The following is a 26,394-nucleotide window of genomic DNA, read 5'->3' on the forward strand; positions in this document are numbered from 1 at the left end:
AGTAACTGAATATGAAGCTCTCTGAACACTTACAGGTGACCATTGTCTCTGTAAAGGGGGGTGCAATAATGTCCCAGACAGGTAGAAATATACCATACTGGTATCCCCCGTTTGGGATTTAAATCCACAACCTTCTGAGGGAAGAATGCCATCAGTAAATCATGGTGCCCGACAATATTAGAGATGTTGGGCAGGATTTATTCACGGCATTGTTTAGTTTTCCCATAAGACATAGGAGTAGAATTAGGCCAGTTGGACAATTGCGTCTTCTCTGCCATTCTATCATAGCTGATTTATTATCCCACTCAACCCCATTCTCCTGCTTATCCCCAGCAACCTATCAACCTCCTCTTTGAATAGACTCAATAACTCTCCCTCCATACCTGTCCACCGGTCCATGACAATGAATTTCATAGATTCACCACCCTCTGGCTAAAGAAATTCCTTCTCAACTCTGTTCAAAATGGATGTCAGAGGCTGTGCCCTCTGGTCCGAGACTCACCTAGGAAAGGAAATATCCTCTCCACCTACATTCCATCTAGGCCTTTCAATATTCGATAGGTTTCAATGAACTCCCCCCCCCCCACCCCATCTTCATTCTTCTAAATTCCAGTGAGTACAGGCCCAGAGGCATCAACCACTCCTCACACATTAACCCTTTCATTCCTGGAATCATTCTCACAAACGTACCCTGGACCCCCTCCAATGCCAACACAGCTTTTCTTAGATAAGGGACCCAAAACTGCTCACAATACTCCAGCTATGGGCTGACCAATGCCTTATGAAGCCCAGCATTATACCTTTGCTCTTATATTCTGGTCCCCTCGAAATTATTGTTATCATTACATTTACTGTCCTTACTATTGACTCATCTGCAAGTTAATATTTAGGGAAGCCTGCACAAGGACTCCCAAGTCCCTTTGCACCTCTGATTTTTGAATTTCCTCCCCATTTAGAGAATAGTCTATGCCTTTATTTCCTCGACCAAAGTGCATGACCATACACTTCTCTAAACTATATTCCATCTGCCACTTCTTTGCCCATTCTCCCGATCCTCCCATGTCTTTCTGAAGACTCCTTGCTTTCTCAGCATTAACTGACCCTCACCTATCTTTGTATTGTCTGCAAACTTGGCCACAAAGCCATCAATTTTGTCATCCAAACTATTGACATGTAACGTGAAAAGAAGTGGTCCCGATAGCGACCCCTGCAAATCATCATTAGTCACTGATAGCCAAGCAGAATAGGCCCCCCTTATTCCCATAATTTGCCTCCCGCTGGTCAGCTAATCTTCTATCCATGCTGGTATCTCTCCTGTAATACCATGGGCTCTTAACTTGTTAAGCAGCCTCATGTGCGGCACTTTGCCAAAAGGCCTTCTGAATATCCAAGTCTGTTATTTCCTCAAACAATTCCAACAGATTTGTCAGTCAACATTTTCACCATGCTGACTTTAGTCTACTTCATCATGTTCTTCCAAGCACCTTGAAATCTGATCCTTAATAACGGACTTCAACATCTTCCCAACCACTGAAGTCAGGCTAATTGACCTATAATTTCCTTTCTTCTGCCTCCCTCCCTTCCTTAAGAGTGGAGTGACATTTGCAATTTTCCAGTCCCCTGGAACCCAGAATCTAGTGATTCCTGAAAGATCATTACGACTGCCTCCACAGCTACCTCTGTTAGAGCACTGGATGTAGTCCTGGTGGTCCAGATGACTTATCTACCTTCAGACCTTTCAGGTTCCCAAGCAAGCTTCCCTTAGTAATAGCAACTACACTCACTCCTGTTCCCTGACACTCTAAAATTTCAGGCATACTGCTAGTGCCTTCCACAGTGAAAACTACACAAAATACTTACTGTGTTTTTCCACTATTTGTTTGTCCCCCCGTTACGATCTCTTCAGCATCATTTTCCAACAGTCTAATATTCACCCTTGCCTGTCTTCTACTCTTTATATATCTATAAAAACTTTTGGTATTCTCTTTAATATTACTGGCGAACTTACCTTCATATTCCATCTTTTCTCTCTTTATGACTTTTTAAAAATTATCCTCCAACTTGCCACTAGCTTTAGCCCTATTAGATGACCTCTCTTTTGCTTTTATGCTCCCCTAATATATTCCTCTCTCACCTTACAAACTCTTACTGTAAAACTGCAATTGCTCCATTCTGAAACATTTGTCTCTTTGGACATTTGTCCCTGGTATTTCAGGTGTGGAAGACGTGAACATAACTTGCCTTTTAAAAGCAACCCTTCCAAGTGATCAAGAAAAACTTGATCCAGAGTGCTGTCCCAGACACCAACGAGAACAGGCTAGGGTCACCCACCACTGTAGTAACTTACACTCAACAACTTCATGCCAAAGAAACAACTTTATCCCAAACTTCAAAACCGTTATGTACATACAGAGGCTTTTTACAACCCGTACGGCATGGCAGGGACCCTAAATACAAAGCCCACCAGAAGTAAAAAGAATGGAAGTAAAACCCCCCATTATCCTAATTAATATTAACTTACTTTTAATAATGCTCACATTACAACACTCCACCCCCTTTAAAATCCAACATTCCCCAAATGTAAAAACTAGGAAATAAAAACTGTGGTGTTATTAACTTGCGTACCCCTGAAAACTTATACTAGTATCTCAGCAACAGTTTATCAATACAAAACATCTGGAAAACATGACAGATTCAACATTCAATCTAACAACAACAAAAAAGAACTGTCCCGTCAAAGATTCAGTCTGTCAGGAGGTTTACGAGTGCGCTGTGATCTGCGCACTACCCCCGGTGACCCAGCAGGCACCGCTGGTGATGGTGTTTTAGGTGGGTCTGGTGTTGGGGGCATGAGAGGGGTCTGTGTGTCTGCATGAGAATGTCCATCTTCCTCAGGGGACCCCAACCCCTCTGCCAGCATCTCGCCCTCTGGTAAAGTCACTGGCGGACATGCTTCCCCCATAGTCTGACTCAGAAATGGAAACTCCATGGAACTGTCTGCCTCTGAGCCGGTATCATGACGCAGGCGCACATGGTCCTGATGTCTGCGGAAAACATGCCCATCAGTCAGCTTAACAACATAGGAGACAGGACCACTCTGCTTAAGAATAACCCCAGGCAGCCATTGCTGATTGTTTCTCACATAGACATTGTCATCCGGTTTTAACTGTCTCTCTCGCACAGGTTGATCATGTCCCTCCTTCTACTTTTCCTGCTTTCTCTCCACTTTCGCCTTCATGTCCGGGCACAGCAGGTCCAATCTTGACTTGGGCCTACACCCCATCAGTATCTCTGCTGGAGTGCGGGCAGTCGTAGTCTGTAGCGTGAGGCGGTATTTAAACAGGAAACGTGAAAGCCGCATGATAAGAGAGTCCCCTGTCATCCGCTTCAGGCCTTCCTTCACTGTCTGAACAACCTGCTCAGCCAAACCATTGGAGGCGAGATGGAAAGGGGCCGTCCGAATGTGATAAATGCCATTCTGCTGCATGAACTCGCTGAACAGCTCACTGGTGAACGTCGGGCCATTATCAGTGACCAGAGTGTCAGGCAACCCGTGGTCTGCAAACACTTGCCTGAGTTTGTCTATGGTTGAAGGGGCTGTGATGTTGCTCATGATGTGAGCTTTGATCCATTTAGAATTCATATCTACCATTACAAGAAGCATCTGCCCCATAAAAGGGCCAGCAAAGTCCAAATGTAGCCTAGACCAGGGGTGGCCTGTCCACTCCCATGGGTGCAAAGGAGCTGGTGGTGGCATATTCTGATTAGTCTGACATTGCATGCATGATTTTACCTTGTTCTCTAGATCCTGATCCATCCTTGGCCACCAAATGTAGGATCTTGCAAGGCTTTTCATTCGAGACACTCCTGGGTGAGCCTCATGAATTTCCTCCATAATCTGTGAACGGCCAGGGGGAGGCACAATGACCCTCACCCCCCAGAATATTCAGCCATCCTGCCGACTGAGTTCTGTCTTGCGTTTGGCATAAGACCTCAGTTCCTCTCCTTCCACGACTCTGGGCCAACCTTGCAAAAGAGAAGTCTTGATTTGGGACAGGACTGAGTCCCTCTCTGTCCACTGCCTGATCTGGGTCGCCTTTACAGGTGTCTCTGACAGCCTCTCCAATGAAAACACAGTCTCTGGAGGCACATATGGAGTAACAGGTGTCTCAGGTAAAGGTAGTCGACTCAGTGCATCAGCATTTGCATTGTCCCCACCCGCTCTGTACACTATAGTGTACTGGTAGGCTGACAATGTAAGAGCCCAACACTGTATCCTGGCTGAGGCTAGCAGTGGAATGCATCTAGTCTCACTGAACAGGCTCATCAGTGGTTTATGGTCCGTATAAGTTGTAAATACGTGTCCATAAAGGTACTGATGAAAACGTTTGACTGCAAAAACAATGGCCAGACCTTCTTTGTCTAGCTGTGAATCTCCCTTCTCAGCAGCTGTCAGGGTACGTGAAGCAAAACCAATAGGCTTCTCTGAACGGTCCTCCATTACATGTGAGAGAACTGCCCCGACTCCATAGGGCAAGGCATCGCATGCAAGGGTGATCTCCTTGTCTGGGTCATAGTGAACAAGCAGTTTCGCTGAGTGGAGGAGTTCTTTCACTTCCTTGGAAGCTTTCTCCTGCTCTTCACCCCACTGCCACTTAGTGTCATTGTGAAGCAGCTTATACAGTGCGGTCAAAACCCTTGAGAAGTCAGGAAGAAATTTGCCATAATAATTCACCATGCCCAAAAATGATCTGAGTTCCGTGACGATCTTAGGGCTTGGGAGCCTCCTTAATAGCTCTCACTTTGTCCTCCACAGGGCTAAGCCCCTCACCTGTGATTTTGTGTCCCAGATAGATGACACTTGATGCCAGGAACACACATTTTCCGCATTTCAATCACAGCCCTGCATCTGAGAGCCTCTTCAGCACCTGTTCTACATTAGCCAGATGCTCCACCTCCGTAGCCCCCGTAATCAAAATATCATCGAGGTACACTGCTACGTGCGGAATCCCCTGCAGCAAAGTGTCCATTGTCCTTTGGAAAATGGCAGGGCTGGACGCCACTCCAAACACCAGGCCATTGTACTTGAATAATCCCTTGTGCGTATTAATGGTAACATACCGCTTTGAATCCTCGTCGAGCAGCAGCTGTTGGTAGGCGTGACTCATGTTTAGCTTTGTGAACAGCTTACCCCCTTGACAGGGTCGCAAACAGGTCATCCACCCATGGCAATGGGTACTCCTCCAGCCTAGAGACCTGATTCACCGTAAGCTTATAATCCGCACATATCCTCACTGTTTTATCTGCCTTCAAAACTGGAACAATGGGAGCCGCCCACCTTGAAAACTGGACGGGCTCAATAATGCCCAGCTGCTGTAGACGTTCCAGCTCCTCCTCGACTTTGCCTTTCATGGCATAGGGCACCGGCCTGGGCTTAAAAAAATGTTGTGTAGCCTCAGGGTCAACATGGAGTTTCACTGTCATGCTCTTCAGTGTGCCCAGCTTGTCCCTGAAAATGTTACTGTACTGCTGCAGAATGTCCTCCGTCGTGTGTGCATACTTAATTTCATGCCAGTTTAGCCGGATTTTGCGAAGCCATTCGCGACCCAAAAGACTGGGCCCCCTGCCCTTAGCTATCACGAGCCTGGTTTCAGCCTTCTGACCCCCGGCTGAAATGTCCACATATAACACCCCTAAATGAGGTATGGGCTGCCGCGTATAGGTCCTAAGTTTGAGCTTTGACGGTCTAATGGGAGGCAGGTTGGACCCCCATGTCCTCCTGTAGGTCTCTTCACTAATGACCGATGCAGTAGCCCCTGAATCAATCTCAAACTTAATGTCCTTTCTCCTGACAGTGACTGTGGCATAATATGGTTCAGGTGGTTCCTCATCTGTTTCCACTGCAAACATGTTGTAGACACACGCTGCCTCTCCATCTGCTTCTTCTAGATGGTGTGTGGCTGCCTGAGCCTGTTGAGCTTTCCCCTGCCCAGGCCTAATCTCACCCTTTGAACTTCTGCATCTTTTAGCTAAATATCCCTTTTTGCTACAAGCATGGCAGACAGTGTCTTTGTATTTGCAATCATTTGTATAGTGCGTCCCTCCACACCGGAAACATTCCACCCGCTTTGCCTGTTTACCAGTCTCCCTCCTGACTTGGTGCACTGCCGCTGACTGCGAACCCCCCCCCCCCCCCCCATGTCCTTTCTGGATATCCTTGACATTATTAGCAGCCATCTCCATGCCTTGGGCAACCTCTAAGGCTTTCTTGAAAGTCAATGGTGGGGTTTCCCCTAAGAGGCGGCGTTGTATGTCGTCATTATTAATGCCGCATACCAATCGATCACGGAGCATGTCATCCAACACCGCTCCAAAATCACAGTGCTCCAACAGCTGCCGAAGCTCGGCCACAAAATTGGCCACAGACTGACCTGGCTTCCTGAAACAGCTGTGAAACTTACACCGTTGGATGATCACAGAAGATTTCAGATTGTAGTGGTTCCCCATGAGCTTGACCAGTTCGTCATATGGAATATCCCCCGGTTTCCGCGGTGTGGCTAAATTTCTTATTAGCTTGTAAGTCTTTGCCCCACACACACTCAGGAGAATAAAGTGCTTCTTAGCCTCCTTAGTAATTCCGTTAGCACAGAAAAAGTGTCCCAACCTTTCCTCATACTCCGGCCAGTCCTCATTTCCTTCCAGAAATTCACCGATATTTCCAAACGTCGCCATCTGAAACGCGATGCTCCCGTTTGAAAAACATGCCGATACGTTCACAAAACCAGTTCACTTTGTCGCCAAAAATATGTAGTAACTTCTACTTTGAAAAAGGCACACTCGACAACTTCATGATAAAGAAACAACTATCTCAAACTCCAAAACCGTTATGTATATACAGAGGCTTTCACAACCCGTATGGCATAGCAGGCACACCATATACAGAGCAGACCAGAAGTAAAAGAGAACGGAAGTAGATCCCCCTCCCCCATTCCTAATTAGTATTAACCTACTTTTAATGATGCTCACATTACAACCACCACAAGTGTGGGGGGTGCGAGGGGAGTGGAGTGCAAACCAGCCTGACAGGGGAAGACAGCAGGCTGACAAAACCCAGCAAAAAGCTTGTGGAGTTACCAAAGGAAATGGGCAGCCCAACGGTACCACATGCACACAACAATACATGGAGACTACCTCCAGCTTGTGCCAAAGCTTCGGACTGAAAACAGAAGCTATTCTGTCCGATAGGCACCTCATGGGTCACCAGGACTTCACGCACACAGCTGGAACCACGGTCAGACCCTGAGGGGCTCAGACTGCTACCACAAGACACTCCACAGACACTTTTCACTCGAAGTCCACTGCCTCTTTTTTGTAGAGGTCATGGAATCAATCTCTGAAGTTAGAAAATCAGAACAAAACCAAACAATAATTCTTGTATAGTAAACAGACGGACAATGTGCTCCTTGTGTTCAAAATATTGGTGACTGCCATGGTAGTTTTGTCATTTCTTTTATGGGTAGTGATTTAAACAAATGAAATGTTTGAGACTTTATATTCAGTGAACCAGCAAATTAAAAAGTAATGTGGGAACTAGGGTTTTGTGAGTTGAAAGAGAGAGTAGTGATCAGGAAAAATTATCTGGAAACACAGCATGGGTGAGTGGGAAGGGAGCCTGAGAGCAGGAGGCCCAATTAGTAGGAAGGGAGCAAATATTTCTGAGTGAGACTGATCCCGATCCATTGGGATTTCAGAACCGAGGATATGAAAGTTTTACTGTAGCAATACGTCTCTAAATACAGTAACTTTCTTTACATCTGATTGAACATCTTTAAACAAAGCTCTTCTTCATTGGTTAAAGTATACTTGGCAAGAAATAGACAGCTTATAAAACTGAATGAAATACGTTATGGCCTGGGGATTAACCTGCAGAGGTTAGTGACACACCAGACCAGAAGGAAATCAGGCTGAGGAAATGGGAGAGCAGTTGACAGGGTGGAGGTGAATGACGAGGGGAGTGGAATCAGTCAGCAGTAGATTAGTTACTTTTCAATATTATAAGCATCATTAGCATCCTATTAAATAAGCAAATTGCAATCAAAATATCAGAAAACACCAAACAGTCCTCACCATCATAATGATGAGTGTGCAGATATAGCTTTGCTGCATGATCACGTGCCCAAGGCCATGGAGTGGTGAAAGAGAGCTTCTAGGTGCAAGTGTGGTAGTGTGGTCTACTGCAGAGAACAAACAAAAAGAACAGGTAAATCTTTACTTAACTACCATCCATAAGCAACAAAGAATATTTCTGCTCGACATAGAATGAGCCAGTGACTAGCAACATTTCCAAAAAGTATGATGTTAATCATTAACACTTTTAATAGACTCAGTCCTACGCTTTCACATTTTATCAAAATGTATCAGTTTATTTTATTTTTTTTAATTGATCGAGATACAACGCGGAGTAAGCCCTTTCAGCCCCTTGATCTACACCGCTTAGCAAACACTGATTTAATGCCAGCCTAATCACGGGACAATTTACAATGAGCAATTAATCTGCCAACTGGTATTGGTATGTCAACTGGACTGTGGGAGGAAACCAAAGCATGCAGAGGAAACCCACGCCGTCACAGGAAGAACATACAAACTCCTTCAGGCAGTGGCGGAATTGAACCCGGGTCACTGGAACCGTAAAGCAGTGTGCTAACCACTACACTATTGTGCTGCCCCCATGAACACAGTGTACGAGAATGGAGAGAGGTCCTTGGCCATCAAATCCTTGCCAACCATCAAGCAATTATATTAATCCTTCAACTTCATCCAAGACCTACTGGGTAGGTTAATTGGTCATTGTAAATTATCCTGTGACTAGGTTAGGGTTAAATTAGGGTAATCAGGGGTTGCTGGGCAGCGTGGCTCCCCAAAAGCCAGAAGGGCCTATTCCGCACTGTATCTGTAAATAAATAAATGAACAAGTAGATAAATAACTAGATTTTATTCCCCCATATTCCCACCAACTCACCTCAGATTCGACCACTTACTTAAACACATGGAATAGCGTATATTGTCCAACCTGCATGTGTCGAGGAAGGACATTCAGTCACAGGAAGACACAGATTTAGCAGCGGTCAGAAGTGAACACAGGTCACTGGAGCTGTGGGGCTCAGCTGTATTGGCCACACTGCTTTGTTCATGAATAACGGGTTTGCTGTAATATGACCAAAGGCCAGGGAGACAAGGCTGCACTCCACTTAGAAACTGTTTTCCAGCAACCACTTACCATTCCAGTGAACCGGTCACATACAAGGAGTGCACCAACTAAACAACATACAGTCAATGCTAATGATCTTAAATAAATAAACCGCTGACAGTACAAGTACAAATCATTGCACTATGTGCAAATGAGTAAGTTCAGCTGAAATCCATTTGGTACCACTTGGCTATTTCTCGATATTCCAGAGTATTTAAGTGCCGGTAAAGTATCATTGGAAAGATCATTCATGCCCCAATAAAATCTACTTTCCAGGTCAAGGTAAGTTTATTATCGAACTGCACCATACATCACCATATACTATCTCGGGGTTGATTTCTTGCAGGCACCTTGAAATTGTTTAAAATTTTTCAGATTTATCTATAAATATTCATCTTATAAAATAGTTCATTCCATCACCCACAATGCGTCTATACTACAGATGGTCAGGGCTCTCAGCCTTACTTTAGTGGTAACCCACGGAGAACTCTGGGACCCTGTTAAGCAGTGTAATTCTAGGTAATATCCTACCATCCGAACTAGTAAATAACTCTGTGTTAAAAGAACAGGTCTGACATTACATCCCAAAACCCTGATCTGGGATTTAAACTGTAAGCAAATCTTAATTTGTATGGACATGCCTGGGTAATTTCCCACTTTTGGGCTGGTGGCCTTGGTAAATGTCCGTATTGCAGCTACATTAAAGCAACATGAGAAGGAAACGTGACATGTTCAAAGACAAGGGTTTGCGGGTTACATCCAGGATGTTACCTGCCTTCAGTGCACTTTAAGAATCTAATTCTCTTGACTGTTTCTGTGAGTTTTGGTGCAAGTCTGTGATGACGGGGGTCTCAAAAAGGAGGCACAAGTTGATTTACTTTGCGTTTCTGGTTGAAGATGTTTTCATACACTTCAGCTTTGTTTATGTTTCTGCATTTGCAACGTGGGTTTGCCATCAAGGAGAGAGGCTGCCCACAGAGCTTCTCTGCTGGCTGGAGATCGACTGTCGATCCTATTCACGAGTGGGCAGGGCACAATTCCGTCTTTTGAAGCTCGCTTGGTTCTGTTTAAATCATGTTGAATCCAAATCCCTACATACCTGTTATAAACTCAAGAAGCACAACGTTCACCGAAATACATGTACGTCTAGCTGAAAATATAAGCACATTATTCCTCTCGATTGCTATTTTTTAATTAACATGCCTATTACCCACAATAATTATGTCAGATTCATCCATGCTTTAAATCAAATTCTAACTTACAGGAGTCAACTGCATTTGGTTGCTGTGATCCACTGATGACATGTACAGTATAGTTGTCTCCTTCACCGTGTTGCAACATTAGCTAGAAATCACCAGAAACAACATACTTCAGGAATCAGTGAAGCTGAGTAACTCTGTACTGCACAATACTCGAGTGTGTATACCTCTTAACAGAAGCTGTTACAGTGATTACATTTCTCATAATGTTTGGTTTCCGGCCACAGACAGGGAGTTAGACCAGGCACCAAGCACAGATTAGCACTTCCCACATTGTAAAGGAACAAAATGCCAGATATCAGGGATTAAATTAGAAATTGCTGGCAAGAGGTCGGGCAGCTTCCAATGGGAGAGAAACAGCTTGCACAACACTCGCAAAATGCTGAAAGAAATCAGCAGGTCAGGCAGCATCTATGGAGGAGAATATACATCCCTCCCAGCTTCTTACATCATCCCCACTCCCCAACCACCCACCTCCCCCTTCACCTGGTCTCACCTACCACAGGTAAGCTTGTGCTTCTTCCCTTCCCCCACCTTATTCTGGCTTCTGCCCCCTTCCTTTCCAGTTCTGTTGAAGTTTCTTGGCCCAGAACTCCAGCTATTTAATTCCCCTCCATAGCTGCTGCCTGACTAGTTGGGTTCCTCCAATATTTTGTGGGTGTTGCTCAAGGCTTTCAGCATCTGCAAAAACCCTTGTGCGTTCAAACAGAGTCTACACGTCAGGTCAATGACCAGTCAAAAGCACCTGTTTATACACAAATCAGAGGTGGTACTGAGGTTCCTTCACGTCCAATCTCACCAGTTAAATACTGTGTTGCACCCAAAGCATAAACAGAAAGTGCTAACAACAGGCCTTCAACTTTAAACATTACTATTTTTGTTTTTCAAACCTCAGTCTTATTACTCAGTTTTTTTACATAGGCTAAAAACTATCATATTAGCATCTGCTAGATATTTTATGGGCAATAGTTCAAACATTCCATCTTAATTCTAATTTGTATGCACAGATATGCAGTATCGGGGATTAGCTGTGTAATGATTACCATATTTATGATAAGCAGTTAAGAAACGAACAGCTGAGGAATTGGTCAGAGAAACAAACTGCATAATGTTCAGTTTTAACTCTTTTATGTATTTAGTTGTGGCTATTAACCAATGAATGTGGGAGGTTAAGGGATCTAATCCACTAAGGGCAGTTTTGTTGAGCAAGAGCATCGCTTACTTTAGCTTCATTTTCAGTTTCATTCCGTTTCATTGACCAACGCTCCAAATCCACTAGTTCAACTTCTTCGCCATTTTTCTGCGTTATATCCTTCTGAAATTAAACAAAAGCAGGTTGTTCACACCAGCTGCTCATGCACATTGATAATTATCACATTGTTTTCCAAACATATTACAGAATCTAATCTATCAGTAAAAAAGAGAATTAACACAGAATGAATGAAATGCTGCTTTTCCACAAGGCCCAGCTGAAAATGTAGGTGATTATCCAGGCCAATAGTTAGCTTTCACTCAAAACCACCAAAAATAAAACATCATTTCATCAAATTCATTATGTTTGCTGTACGCAAACTGACTGCTGTGTTTTCTACATTACAACACTGACTAGACTTCAGAAGCACAGAGCAATCTGACTGACTGAAATGGTGGTTCTAAGTGGTACGAAACTAAAGGGCCAAATACATTCCCTATCTGGTCCCTCAACCTTATACACCTTGTGGCTGTTATATTGAATTTGATCCCATTCATTGAGAAGGGTTGTTGACCTTCATCAGGAAGATAATCAAAGCTAATTCTTACCCTCCACCATTAGGCTCCATAATGAGTCAACCTCTAGCTGGCAAAGTGATGACCCCCACCTCCACTGTTAGACTGTTTGTGGTAACTTTTTTTTATTCTTTCTACTTCTCTTCTACAAACATTTGTAATATTTATATCTGTACACTTATAATGCTACTGTGACACTGCAATTTCCTTCGGGATTAATAAAGTATCTATCTATCAACTTCCGTCTCCTCTTAAAAATGCTAATACTGCATTAATTTTGAATATACACCAGTTAAATATGTTCACAGGCTTTATAAAGAAATCTTTAAATTTTAAAATAGAATAAAAAGCTCCTATATTTTTCAATTTTTAAAATATATTTCCTAATAATTTAGAATCACTGCAGAAGGACTTCAGTGGCGAGACCTCAAGGATGTTAACCATACTAGTGCAGAAACTACAAGAGGGGAACATGAGGTGCAGCTGGACGGAGGATGATCCAGCTTGTATTCCATGGGTTGTGAAGCATCATGAGACATACTGAAAGGCACCATATAAAGCCAAGTCTTCTTTAAGTGAAAAGTACCTGATATGACACTCAAAACAATTGTGTCACAATTTACAGACAAACATAATTGATACACCACACCAGAATTAAAGGACTTTGCTCCAGTTAGAGTGTGAGGGTACTTAGTTAGCAATTCTCCATTTTTAATCCCATACAGAATCCACTGGAATCTTTGTTCAAAGTTAAAAGTAAAGTTATTATGTATATGCGGCCGTATACATCCTGAGATTTGTTTTCTTGCGGGCATACTCAGTAAATCCAAGAAACACAATAGAATCAATGAAGGACCACACCCAACAAGACAAACGGCCAATGTGCAAATACAAAAGTCAAAAAGGAAATAATAATAATAAATAAATCAGCAATAAATATCAAGAACATGAGATGACGAGTCCTTAGATTGTGGGAACAGTTCAGTGATGAGATGAGTGAAGTTATCTCCACTGGTCCAGGAGCCTGATGGCTGAGGGGTAATAACTGTTCCTGAACCTGGTGGTGTGGGTCCTGAGGCTCCTGTACCTTCTCCCTGATGGCAGCACTGAGGAGAGCATGGCCTGGGTGGTGGGGGGTCCCTGATGATGGATGCTGCTTTTCTGTGACAGCGCTCTACATAGACATCCTCAGTGATGGGTAGGGCTTTACCCATGATGAACTGGGCTGTACCCACTACTTCTTGTAGGACTTCCCACACAAGGGCAATGCTGTTTCTATACCAGCCCGTGATGCAACCAGCCAATATACTCTCCACCTGACATCTAGAGAAGTTTGTCAAGGTTTCAGATGTCATGCCAAATCTTTGCAAACTTCTAAGGAAGTAGAAGCACTGTCATGCTTTCTTCGTAATTGCACTTATATGCTGGGCCGAGGACAGACCCTCTGAAATGATAACAGTGACAAACTTAAAAGTTGCCGACCCTCTCCACCTCCAGTCCTCCGGGGAAGAATAGCTCATGGACCTCTGGTTTTCTTTCCTTGAAGTCAATAACTAGCTCCTTGGTCTTGCCGACATTGAGTGAGACGTTGTTGTCCTGGCACCACTCACCAAGATTTTCAGTCTCCTCCTATATGCTGATTCATCACCACTTTTGATTTGGCCTACGACAGTAGTGTTGTCAGCAAACTTAAATATGGCACTAGAACTGTGCTTAGCCTCACATTTATAAGCCCCTGCCTAGCGTGTCGCACCAGACAGTCAGCCATTCTTGTCTGGCGTGTAGTGTCAGGATTGGTCTCCTTTCGGATTTACCGGGTCACGATATGAACGTTCCTGACTCGACCCTTGTTCTTTACAAGGCCGAGTGGCTAGCTCGACACTTAACCCGGCACAGATGGGAAACGTGCTCGGGGGTGGCCCAACTTGGATTCGAACTCGGGGGCCCTCACTCCAAAGTCTGGCGCTGATGCCACTGCGCCATCAGCTGGCCACAGTTATAAGTATAAAGCGAGTAGAGCAGGGGGCTAAGCTCACAGCCTTGTGGTGCTCCTGTACTGGTGGAAACTGTGGAGAAGATGCTGTTGTCAATTTGAACTGACTGGAGTCTGCAAGTGAGGATATCACTTGTTGCAGACAAAATTGGTGAATAAAGACAACCATCCTTTTTAAGTTGTTCAAGCACTGCCCTCTTTATTAAGGTTGATGAAATCTAATTTGGCATATATTTTTTATTCTGGATTTTTTGCGTTTTACAGAGGTAATTGCAATCATTCATAAGGGAAGAAAAATGACAAGAGATAGTAATACTATACAATTTATGCCAAACTAGCAAAGACTAAAAAATATTGATGTTCAGCTCTTACTACTTGAATTTTAAAGCACAATGCTAGTGGACAGCTCAATTTACACTTACTGTAGCGCCTGGTGTTTTTCTCTTCAGCTTCAGAAGTGATGCTACAGTGTAATAAAGTAGCAGCAGGACTGCAGGGTTTGCAAACGCAGGCCACGTGTGGTTCACGTTGAGGACAAGCTTGTGAGGATGGCTGCAGTTTGAGTGGATAATATCCTTTAGACCGAACAATCTAAAAATAGACGGATTCAGGTTATTATACAAAAACTGCTTAAATGTTGAAAAACTGATCCAATCAAACTAAACTCTAAAGTAAATTTTTAACATTAGAATGTAGCATGTTCTCATACTACAGACTATCTACCCTTGGATCTACTGTTCCAAAAGTGGGAGAAGTAACAGAATTATTAAATATCATAGAGGGAGGAATACTGAATCACAAACCATGTGTTTATTTGATAGTGTAGACAAATATGGTGGCCAGCAAGCAAATGCAGGAGAAAAAGTTTCAGATTCTTGGAGCACCAGAAACATTCCTGGGGAATGTGTGATCTGAACACAGGAATGGGTTGCACTGCAAGAACACTGGACTAATTTCTTTGTGGGCAGGTTGTGGCAGTTAATAGGGCAGTTCCTATGTCAGTCAGTTGGCCACTCCCACATGGGAGGAATTCACATACCGTTCAAGGAGAGCGATCAATAAAGTTCAGTTGAATTTCCTGCAGGGCTGGTCTCTGCACTCTTGCTCGAGCTCGAATGCAACATTCGTGCCCACAAAAGTAGCATTCCAGCTACTGGGGAGGGTTTAGATTGACTTAGAAGAGAGTTTGTTTAAGCAAAGATCAAGTAGTGAGAAAAGCAGAGCTGGTTTAAAGTGATTTTGATTGTCCTTTGCTCATGAAAGTTGCAAAATAATCAGGAAGAACTTCTTAACTGTGGTATACCAACAAACATCAATTCGTCTACCACAGGCTTGAGGTTAGTAATGTCCAGTGGTAGAAAACGTTGGGGACCACAGGTCCAAAGTCACTCATTTCTCTTAAATGTGTGCCTACCATATGTAATAGCTAGCTTATATGTGTTCTAACTCTGTGCTATTTCTACTGCTTACCTATCTACTTCTCGTTTAATGCTGATTTCAGTGGGTTGTATCCTGAGATCATATCTATTGGTGTGCTTCCTGGATTGAAGATGGTTTGAGATCAAACTTGCAAGCTGAAATACAGTTCTCCATCAAGCCTGAGCTCATGATTACTGAATAACGATCAACCAAGTGTATGATACAGCTTAATAGCAGTGGGGGTGTCCTTAAGTTAAAGCACTTTGTAAATTGGAGGTGGTTCTAGAAGGACTTGTTATATTGTATGAACTGCAACATTTTCACAGGAAATCTTTCCCACCATTTTTAGTTTTCAACACCTCTACTTTATAAGAAGTTTGTGTAGATTTGGCATGTCACGACAACTTCACCAAACTTTTACAGATGCACAGCAGTGAGCATCCTAACAGATTACGTCATGGCCTGGTATGGAAACACCAATGTCCGGGAATGGAAAAGTTTTCAGAAAGTGGAAGATACAGCCCAGGAAATGCCCTCCCTACCACTGAGCTCACTTACAAGGAGCATCTCCACAAGAAAATACCATCCTTCATCAAAGACCCTTGTACTGCTGCTGCTAAGTTAATTATGTATATTAAGAACGTATAGTTAAATTACAAATAGTGCAAAACAGATACAAGTGAGGTGATGTCCATGGGTTCAATGTCCATTTAGGAATCGGATGGCAGAGGGGACGAAGCTGTTCCTGAATCGCGGAGTGCGTACCTTCAGGCTTCTGTGTCTCCTGCCTGATGGTAACAGTGAGAAAAGGGCATATCCTGGGTGATGGAGGTCCTTAATAATGGACACCACCTTTCTGAGACACTGCTCCTTGAAGGTGTTTTGGATGCTACAGAGGGAGATACAGATACTACCCAAGATGGAGCTGACTAATTTCACAACTTTCTATACCTTCCTTCGATCCTGCATAGTACGTACCACGCCCCCCCTTACCAGACAGTGATGCAGCCTGTCAGGATGCTCTCCACTGTGCATCTGCAGAGCTTTTTGAGCGTTTTCAGTAACCTACCAAATCTCCTCAAACTCCTAATGAAATATAGCTGCTGCCTTGCCTTCTCTATAGTTGCATTGAAATGTTGGGACCAGGTTAGATCCTCAGAGGTATTGACACCCAGGAACTTGAAATTGCTCACTCTCTCCACTTCTGATCCCTCTATGAGGATTGGTTCACATTCTCTCATCCTACCCTTCCTGAAGTCCACAATCAGCTCTTTGGTCTTACTGACGTTCAGTGCAAATTTGTTGCTGTGACACCACTCAATTAGCTGGTGTATCTCACTCCTGTTTGCCCTCTCGTCTCCATCTGAGATTCTACCAACCATGGGTGCATCATTAGCAAATTTACAGATGGCATTTGAGCTATGACTAACCACACAGTCAAGGGTATAGACAGAGTAGATCAGTGGGCTAAGCACACATCCCCGAGGTGTACCAGTGTTGATCGTCAGCGAGGAGGAGTTATTAATACCAATCTGCACAGATTGGGGTCTTCCAGTTAGGAAGTCGAGGATCTAATTGCAGAGGGAGGTACAGAGGCCAGGTTCCATAGTTTGTCGATCAGGACTATAGGCCTTGCTCTCTTCTCACTACTGCCATCGGGCAGACGGTACAGGAGACTTAAATCCCACATCATCAGGTTTAGGAACAGTTATTACCCTGCAACCATCAACTTCCTGGACTGTGGGATAACTTCACTCACCACAGTTCTGAACTGATTCCACAATCTACAGGCGGACTCAGTAGCTCATGCTCTCAGTGTTAATTCTTTTTTATTGGTACAACTTGCTTTCTTTTGCACATTGTTTGTCAGTCTTTGGTTATGTATAGCTTTTCATAAATTTTATTGTATTTATTTATTTTCCTGTAAATGCCTACAAGAAAATGAATCTGAGGGCTGACTGGTGGCGCAACGACATCGGCGCCGGACCCGGGAGCGGAGGTTCCCGGGTTCAAAACTAGTCGGGTCTGCACCCGAGTACACTTTCCATCCGTGCCAGGTTGAGTGTCGAGATCGCAACTCAACCTCATAAAATAAAGGGAAAATACAGCGAAAATGCCTGTGTGAGGAGTGGCATGCCACACGGTCTCTCTCTTGCTCCGTGCCTTGTAAAAAAAGCCATGAAAAAGACACCATCACGGAGGCACGCACGGACACGCATGCATGCAGGCCAGGCACATGCCAAAAAAAAAAGAAAATGAATCTGAGGTAGTATTTGGTAAATATACATAATTGGATAAAAAGATTTACTTTAACTTTGACTTTGTTTGACTACAAGAAGAAGAGGACTTGTAAATTATGTTAATTTAAGTTTGCTTTTTTTTTGTACTGTGCTGCGGCTACAACTAGCTCATTTTCAATGCATTTATACCCTGCATATATTTGCCTGTGACAATAAACTTGAACTTGAAGGAAAATGCAAATATATCCTTTAGCAAAGGGAGAGATATTTTCCTGACAGCCGGTTACACCATTCCTTTAGCTTACAGTGAAAACCTTGTGCAGAAGCAGAATTAAGATTTCAACACGATAAACTTTCAAAGGAGGATGAAAGGTCAACAGGTTGAAATAATAATTCTATTTCACTCTCCATAGATACTACCCGACTTACCGAGTATTTCCATGTTTTCTGTTTATTTCAGGTTTTCAGCAGCTGCAGTATTTTGCCTTGATTCAGCACTCTGGGGCAGATCTCACTGCACAGACCGGTCCCCTGTAGTCACTGAGGACTCTTTCTTTCCTGACCCTAATGGCCTGTTATGCAGGACCAAAGCCACTTGGGCTCCAGCAATATTACATGAACAGCAGCAGGGAGTCCGAGAATTCACTGACGATGCGATACCTCTAAAATGCCCCTGAATATTCTGACCCAACCTCAGCCATGCTGTCAACACAAGAGTGTCGAAATAATTTTCTTCATAAATTACAGCTAAAAAGCTTAAATCAGCTCAAACAGTAGGCAATTTCAAAACTGTAGAGAATGGACTTTCCCTACTCATTTCTTTTCCTCCTCATGGCCCGGCAATCTGCATTGAAATCAGTGTGATCCCAGATCCTGTACCATATAACCTGGCACAAGATCAGAGGGTCAGTTGCCCAGTGTAAATACTGGGAGTCTTTATCATACCGCAGGGAATTATGGTGCAGTGTTCCAAAACATTCGTTGCCAACCATTGCCAACTTTCCGTCTTTGACTACACATTTGTGGAAATCCCAAACCTGCTTCCATTTAAAAAGCAAATACCAGCAGTTCTTTCAGAACCACCAGCATTTACCAGCAAAGCCCCAGCCTCACTCTTTAACTGCGCATGAATAACACAAGAAGCAGGATCCGTGAAAAGCAGCCAGCTCAGAAAAAAAAAGAGCTAAAATAGAATATCCCAGTCCATAAATCCTGCCCTTTTTATAAAAAGACATTAATGGGCATAAAGAAACAACATTCAGACATAATTTCAATCACAGGATATATTATAAAGCCTGCAAAATCCCACTTAGGATTTTGGAATGTTAAATGTTACTATTTCTTCTGCACTAATTTTCTCAAATGATTAGGAAAAAGATCTTATTTACATTGAATCCAAATATTTCCACAGATATTTCTGCATGATTATTTTCAATCTGAGTCACAAGATGGCACTATTGACAAAAGTACATTGCGGCATTAAAGTTAGATCATTACATTTTGTCCTCTTCAACCTATAGAGAACTTTGTTTATAGCAAATACAACATCAACTACTCAAAATATTCTCCAGAATATAAATATAGGGTTACTGTGCCCGATCCCGGTTTCCAGCCAGTCAGTTCAGACATCCTTAGGGCGCCACGGCAGTGTAGCAGTTAGCGCAATGCTGCTACAGCTTGGGGTGTCAGGGGGAGTTCATTTCCAACACCATCTTTCATGAGTTTGTGGGTTCTCCCTTTGATTATGTGGTTTTCTCTGTGTGGTCCAGTTTCTCCCCACACATTCCGAAGACTTACTGGCTAGTCGGTTAACTGGTTGTTGTATGTCATTAGTAGGTTAACTGGTCATTGTAAATTGTCCTGTGATTAGGCTAGGGTCAAATAGGTGGGTTGCTGGGCTGTGCGGCTCATTGGGCTGGAAGGGCCTGTTTCCACACTGAATCTCTAAATAAATAAAGTAAAAATAAAAATAAACTTCTGTAAACTATGAGTAATCAATCAAGTTACACGATGAAGGTTCACTGAAGCATGTGACTGGATCGGCTTTAATGCTCAAGTACCAATTATGCAATAAAACTGAAGACAGCAAGTCACACCTGCGACGAACATGGAAAAAGGTTGAAACAGATTTATTCCAAAAACATTCAAAAGGTTTCTCAATTGTGCAATTGTGAGGAAAATGCATTAATGCTGAGGAAAGTATTTCCATTTTAGAGGATCATTGAGGGGATTATAAACAATGATCAAGAAATTTCAGTGCACCCTAAAGAATGAGCAAAATGGATGTCGAATGGTATAATGGTCGCTTTAGTCAGGAGCCCATTGCTGCAGACTTTAGAACTGGTGTTCCACATTTTCATGGCTGTGCTTAATTGGTGAGGAAGTGTGGGTTTGGCAGAAGGGAAGGGGAAATCAGGGTGTGGACCAAGCAGAGGGTCAAGGTAAGGGAAGACTGGTGGATGGAGTGGAGCAATCTGGGTCAGTACTATTGTCGGGCCAATGAAGGGAACGGGGAGGAAACCCAGAAGGACAAAAGGTAAGCACTCACATTACCTTATTTCAGTCCCAACCTTTGCTAGTCCACCTTTATCTGAGAAAGCACCACAACAATAGCCGATCCCTAAATAACATGAACTACTTCAACAGTAAATACTCTTGCAACAGAACTCTTGGAAAACAGTCACTGACTTTGGCCCAGAAATTGGATGGTATGTTATGTGACTGCTTATTTCAGTCCTATACAACTCAAATGTATTAACACAGACTGAAACACAATAACAATCATTTTTCTGTCATTTCCTCTTCTGCAGATTACACAACTTAATCTGCAACTGATGTGGAAATTACATTAGTCATGCAAGTATGACTACTTTTTCACTCAGGATTCCTGTTACCGATCTCCTTTGCTTCTAGACTTTCTCCCTTTCTTTTTGCTTCAACTTTACTGTATCTCCCTGCCTTTCAATGGCTGTAATCTAAATGGTGTGGACATTTTCAATCGCAGAGCACTGAAGTAATCAGTGCTGCAAGTGTAAATTCTGGAGTAAAGTGTCCAGAGTTGGTCTTCAGGAGTTTACTTTGTGTGTAAACAAATCTACTTCACTGGTAAGACATACCTTACTGATGATTTTATTTAGTGTTTGCAATCCTTTGGATGAACTTATATCAACAACAAAAATCTGGAAGAAACCCAACATTTATCTTGAAAGTATACTTCCTAGCGAGTCACACCAGACGGTCAGCCATTCTTGTCTGGCGCGTAGTGTCAGGATTGGTCTCCTTTCGAATTAATCGGGACATGATATGAACGTTCCTGACTCAGCCCTTGTTGTTTACAAGGCCGAGTGGCTAGCTCGATGCTCGACCCGGCACGAATGGGAAGTGTGCTCGGGGGGGGCCGACTTGGATTCGAACTCAAGAGCCTTCGTTCCGAAGTCCGGCGCTGTTGCCACTGCTAACAGGATTAACAGGACGACACTCAGTAGCCATATTATTAGTATACCTGTTATGTAAATATCTAATCATTAATGCAAATATCCAGTTAACCAATCACGGGCAGCAGTTCAACAAATAAAAGATGCAGACATGTCAAGAGGTTCAGCTGTTCTTCAAACCAAACATTAGAAGTTGGAAGAAATGTTACCTAAGCAACTTTAACCGTGGAATGATTGTTGGTGCCAGATGGGGTGGTTCGCAGAAAATTATCTCCTGGGATTTTCTCACTAAACAGTCTCTAGACTTTACAGAGAAAGGTGTGAAAAGCAAAAAAAAACATCCAGTGAGTGGCAGTTTTGTGGGTGAAAATGCCTTGAGAGAGGTCAGAGGAGAATGGCCAGACTGGTTCAAGCTGACAGAAAGGTGACAGTAACTCAAATAACCCCATGTTACAACAGTGGTGCGCAGAACAGCACCTCTGAATGCACACCATGTTGAACCTTGGTGGATGAATTACTGCAGCAGAAGATCATAATCATACCTCCTGTACCTAATGAAGTGGCCACTGATTGTGTATCAGAAGGTAAGAGGTAAAAATAAAAGGGTATCTTAAGGCAGGAGTTGTTTGCTGCCAGTAAGTGCAATCATTGTGGCAAAAGAACAATCAAAATCAAAGTACACCACACTTGGAGACTTTACAGAAGATCGACAGTAGCTAGTGAATCAGCACTAATGAAAAGTGAAAACTCTCATTCTCTGTGTATTTGGTGGGAAAAAAATCCCCTTTAAGCAGTCCAAACATCATTTTACAGCCAAACATAAAAAGACAGGTGATCCAATGATATGCTTGCACCGGCCTATAACCAAGCCCTGGCCACGCAAAAAGCAGGCAGGCGTGACTCATTCCTTCATTATTTCTCTTCCTGAATGGAAACATTTCACCTCAAGAATGCCAAATGCCCAGCTAAAGCTGAAGATTTCCATCTGAGGCACTGTGGCTGAAAAGACGACTGGGCAGAAATGAACTAGAACGCACAGCTGTGAAATTCCTGTTGTATGTTGTTACTGGTCAGCAACTGAGTTGCCACAATTGGCCTTAACGTTTTTGCACTAAAGGGCCATGACAAATTTAAGCCTGAGGCCTCAATTGTTTAGTTACGGGGGAGGGAAGGGCAAGAGGGTGACACAGTAAATTGACCCAGTAACTGGTGGTTAATTCACAACTTTGGGAGGAAGATTCTAACCCAAGCTTAGCTGCAGTTTACTTAGCCTTACTGTACTGTCCTCTAGTTGTTCACCAGTGTTTGAGAGCCTTGAATTGGCTCAGGCCCCTCCTTGTCATTAATTAGCACCCATCCTCCCATGGGCCATCTGGTCACCACTGGCAGTAAAGTTGTTCACCTCCCTTTTCTCCCTCATATCCAGTAACTCCACCCTTTCCCACTCAATATCCCAGTTCCTAATCTTTTGTCCTGGACTAGTCTTTTCCTCTTCTTTTCACCTTATCCCTTTTCCCCCCTGCCCAACTTCACCCCTTTCTCTTTCTTCGAATATAAATGTGCTCTCCCTGCTTTGAATACCTTTCCCAAATAGTCTCCAATTTGATGCCACTCCTCCTCCCTTTCTATCTCCTTCACAGTATTTGTGTACCTCCCACATAGCATAAATTACGGAGGGTCTTTGAATTAGCTCCATTACCCTATCTGCAGTTGCTGTCTGACCTGCTGATCATTTCTAGCATTTACAGATATTATTTTAGAGTTTCAACAACTGACATTTATTTGATTTTCTATTCTCCTGTGGCTATTTCTTTATCTGCACGTCTTCTATGTTAATCTAAAACAGGAGCCCGAAGACACACACTCAGCACTTTTAGGAACAGCTTCTTCCCGCTACCATCAGATTTCTGAAAGGACAATGACATCATGAACCTTACCTCATTTTTTTTGCACAACTTATTTCATTTAGATAAATTGTAATTTATTGCACACTTCATGTATTGCACTGTACTGCTGCTGCAAAACAACCAATTTCGCGACATACAGTGCTATAGGGTCCCCAAGACTTTTTGCACAGTACTGGATTTGTCAACGTGGAGAGGAAAGTGAGTTTGTACATCTGGCGGGAGCGAAGGCTATTGGGAATGGTGAGGGTGGAGCGCCATGGGAGGGGTGTGGGACGGATGGCAGCGAAGGAGTGCCATGGGGCAGGGGTGGCAGGGCAGCACAGGTGCAGACACACCCAGCCCTGAGACACCAGGCTGGGTCATTTGATTTCGAACAATTGGTTTATTGAGCATTACAGAATGTCCCTCTGGTGCTCCCCCCTTTCCCTCTCGCTGCCCCCTTCCCACTCTCAGTCCACAAGAGAGACCCATATCTGAATCAGCTTTATCATCACTCACGTATGTCACCAAATTTGTTTTTTTTTGCGGCAGCAGTACAGTGCAAAAGTCTTAGGCACCCTAGCTACACAGTACTGTATGTCAGTAGTAATAAACGTGATTCTGATTCTGAGCAGTCAGTTACCAAATTTCCCTGTTAACGAGGCAGACTCATTTCCTTCTGTCTGCTGCAGAAACAAATGTGGATTTCCTGTGCCAATCTCCCATCAGTGAATGGTACTGAAATAAACTGTGTCATGGGACTCTCTAAGCAGTAATCAGAGGGGAAAAAAGAAACCGTCTGCAGTCATGGCGTGCCCCACGACCAAGCAGGCTTCCTGTTCTCAGTACACATCAGGAGGAGGCACTGGTATCCAGGGACAGGAGAACCAAGAAGTGTGTCTCGAATCAGAAACAATGCTGGTAAACATCTGGATACACTGCAAGGCTAAAGTTCAGATGCTTATATTGTCTGACACTCTGAAATCTGCCGTTTTAAACATGAACATTAAAAGGTTGCTCCCTTAGTAAGACCCTTACGGAATACAAATTCTATTACTGGATATAATTATAAAACAGTTGAGCGCCAGCTTAAGATTCTTTCTTAATTTTTAATTTGTTTAAAGATTTGTTTAAAGTTGCCTTGGTACTTGAACAGAATTTCAAGTGATGGGGAGATGGGCAAAGCAATAGACACAATTTATGAGTTGGATGACCACTGGGAACCCCAGCAACTTAACCAGTAACACTTCAGGGGTGCATCTACCCTGCTATTCCCTGTCTTTTTAGCAGCTCCTGGGACTGATACAAGACAAGCAGGTTGTGGGAAGAGATGAACAAGAGTGTGCAACTCATTTTATTGGTTCAGCGTGTCCTGCTGCAAAAAGCGCTGGCCAAGCTGCCTCACACTTGCAAAAATGCAAGGAGCTTTGAAGCCCAGAGTTTAATGAATTGGCTTCAAAGCACCATTGAAGCAGATGGGGAAATAGCAAATCATCATCGCCACTCTTGAATATAATTTAATCCAGCTGTAATGTGTTGGCGCGTGTTGGCCATGTGTTGGTCAAGTGGTTAAGGCGTTTGTCTAGTGATCTGAAGGTCGCTAGTTCGAGCCTTGGCTGAGGCAGCGTGTTGTGTCCTTGAGCAAGGCACTTAACCACACACTGATCTGCGACGACACTGGTGCCAAGCTGTATGGGTCCTAATGCCCTTCCCTTCGACAACATTGGTGGCGTGGAGAGGGGAGACTTGCAGCATGGGCAACTGCTGGTCTTCCATACAACCTTGCCCAGGCCTGCGCCCTGGAAACCTTCCAAGGTGCAAATCCATGGTCTCACGAGACTAACGGATGCCTATATAAAAAATGGCTGTAGAAATTATAACGCTATTCTTAATGAATAGGAAGTTGAGCAGCACATATCAAAAGTTTGTCCTTGATGCAGCTTGCCAGTGTCTACAAAACAATTAACTGATACAGGAAAAGCTCCATTCAGCTTCTGCTAACCCACAGTTTTATCCGGTAACATGAAAAGCAAACCACTCCAGCAATGCCACAGACCTGAACTAAAACCAGTACATGATGGAAAAATTCAGATCAATGAATCAGGTCAATGATTCCTCATCTACAAAGTGCCATAGACAAAAAAGCCTTGCCTTCCTCTCCATAACACTGTCTGACCAGGACTTTCAGATCTTATTCTCTCTGCAAACTTGTTCTGAAAATAAAACCTCAGATAAACACAGCAACATAGTTAGTTTGCTGTGCTTTGTTTCTTATACTTACACCATGTTAGTAAATACTATTTTTGTTTCTTTTAATGTCTTTTCATCATGTGCAATCAATTACAACTCCACTAATCAAGTATCTGAGAGCTTGGAAATCTGAACAGGCCCAGCACCCGGCTCACTCATTAATCCGGAGTGTGTGGTCAGGGTCCAGAGTGTGAGTGGGACGTGCAGCCAGAGTTGGCAGTTGGGACTGAAGGCTGGCTGAGCCAGGTGAGGTCCCAGACATGAAGGGTCAGGAATGTGGGCTGCTTGTGGGTTGATAAACTCACCTTGCCAACATAGCCAATGTTATTTTAAAAAATGTTTTCTTCCTGTTCCACACCATTAACTTGACTGCTCTCCTCTTTCTCATTTACAGTACATCTTGATGATTTAAGCCAGAGTTCATCTGATGGCACAAGGTCAAACCTCACCAGATTGTTTCTGTGTTCCTGCTTTCAGACACTTTTTAGATATCATTCACATCCCACTCTTACCAACATCATCTGCACATCCAGGCAATACACACAAAATGCTGGAGAAACTCAGCAAGTCAGGCAGCATCTATAGCTGGGGAATAAGCAGCTGATGTTTTGGGCCAACTGTTTATTCCCTTCTATAAATGCTACCCGACTTGCTGAGTGAGATTTACCAACTAGTAGAGTGCTGTCGCAGCAACAACCTTGCACTCAATGTCAGTAAGACGAAAGAGCTGATTGTGGACTTCAGGAAGGGTAAGATGAAGGAACACATACTAATCCTGATAGAGGGATCAGAAGTGGAGAGAGTTTCAAGTTCCTTGGTATCAAGATCTCTGAGGATCTAACCTGGTCCCAACATATCGATGCAGCTATAATGACGGCAAGACAGCAACTTGCCTTCAT

At 43.4% G+C, this 26,394-nt stretch overlaps 1 protein-coding gene across 5 annotated transcripts in view; it reads right to left on the minus strand.

Moving 5' to 3' along the window:
- piezo1 (piezo type mechanosensitive ion channel component 1 (Er blood group)) overlaps positions 1-26,394 on the minus strand; it is a 311,742-nt gene that overhangs the window by 97,791 nt on the left and 187,557 nt on the right. For all 5 annotated transcript variants that reach the window (XM_072279777.1, XM_072279778.1, XM_072279776.1 and 2 more), the window contains 4 exons: positions 14,689-14,857; positions 11,729-11,821; positions 10,510-10,591; positions 8,128-8,234 (listed from right to left, as the gene is read on the minus strand). In XM_072279777.1, coding sequence (XP_072135878.1) covers positions 8,128-8,234; positions 10,510-10,591; positions 11,729-11,821; positions 14,689-14,857 — 451 coding nt within the window. The remainder of the gene's footprint in view (positions 1-8,127; positions 8,235-10,509; positions 10,592-11,728; positions 11,822-14,688; positions 14,858-26,394) is intronic.

This window comes from Mobula birostris, chromosome 15 (assembly GCF_030028105.1).
Source record: "Mobula birostris isolate sMobBir1 chromosome 15, sMobBir1.hap1, whole genome shotgun sequence".
Classification (NCBI taxonomy): domain Eukaryota; kingdom Metazoa; phylum Chordata; class Chondrichthyes; order Myliobatiformes; family Myliobatidae; genus Mobula; species Mobula birostris.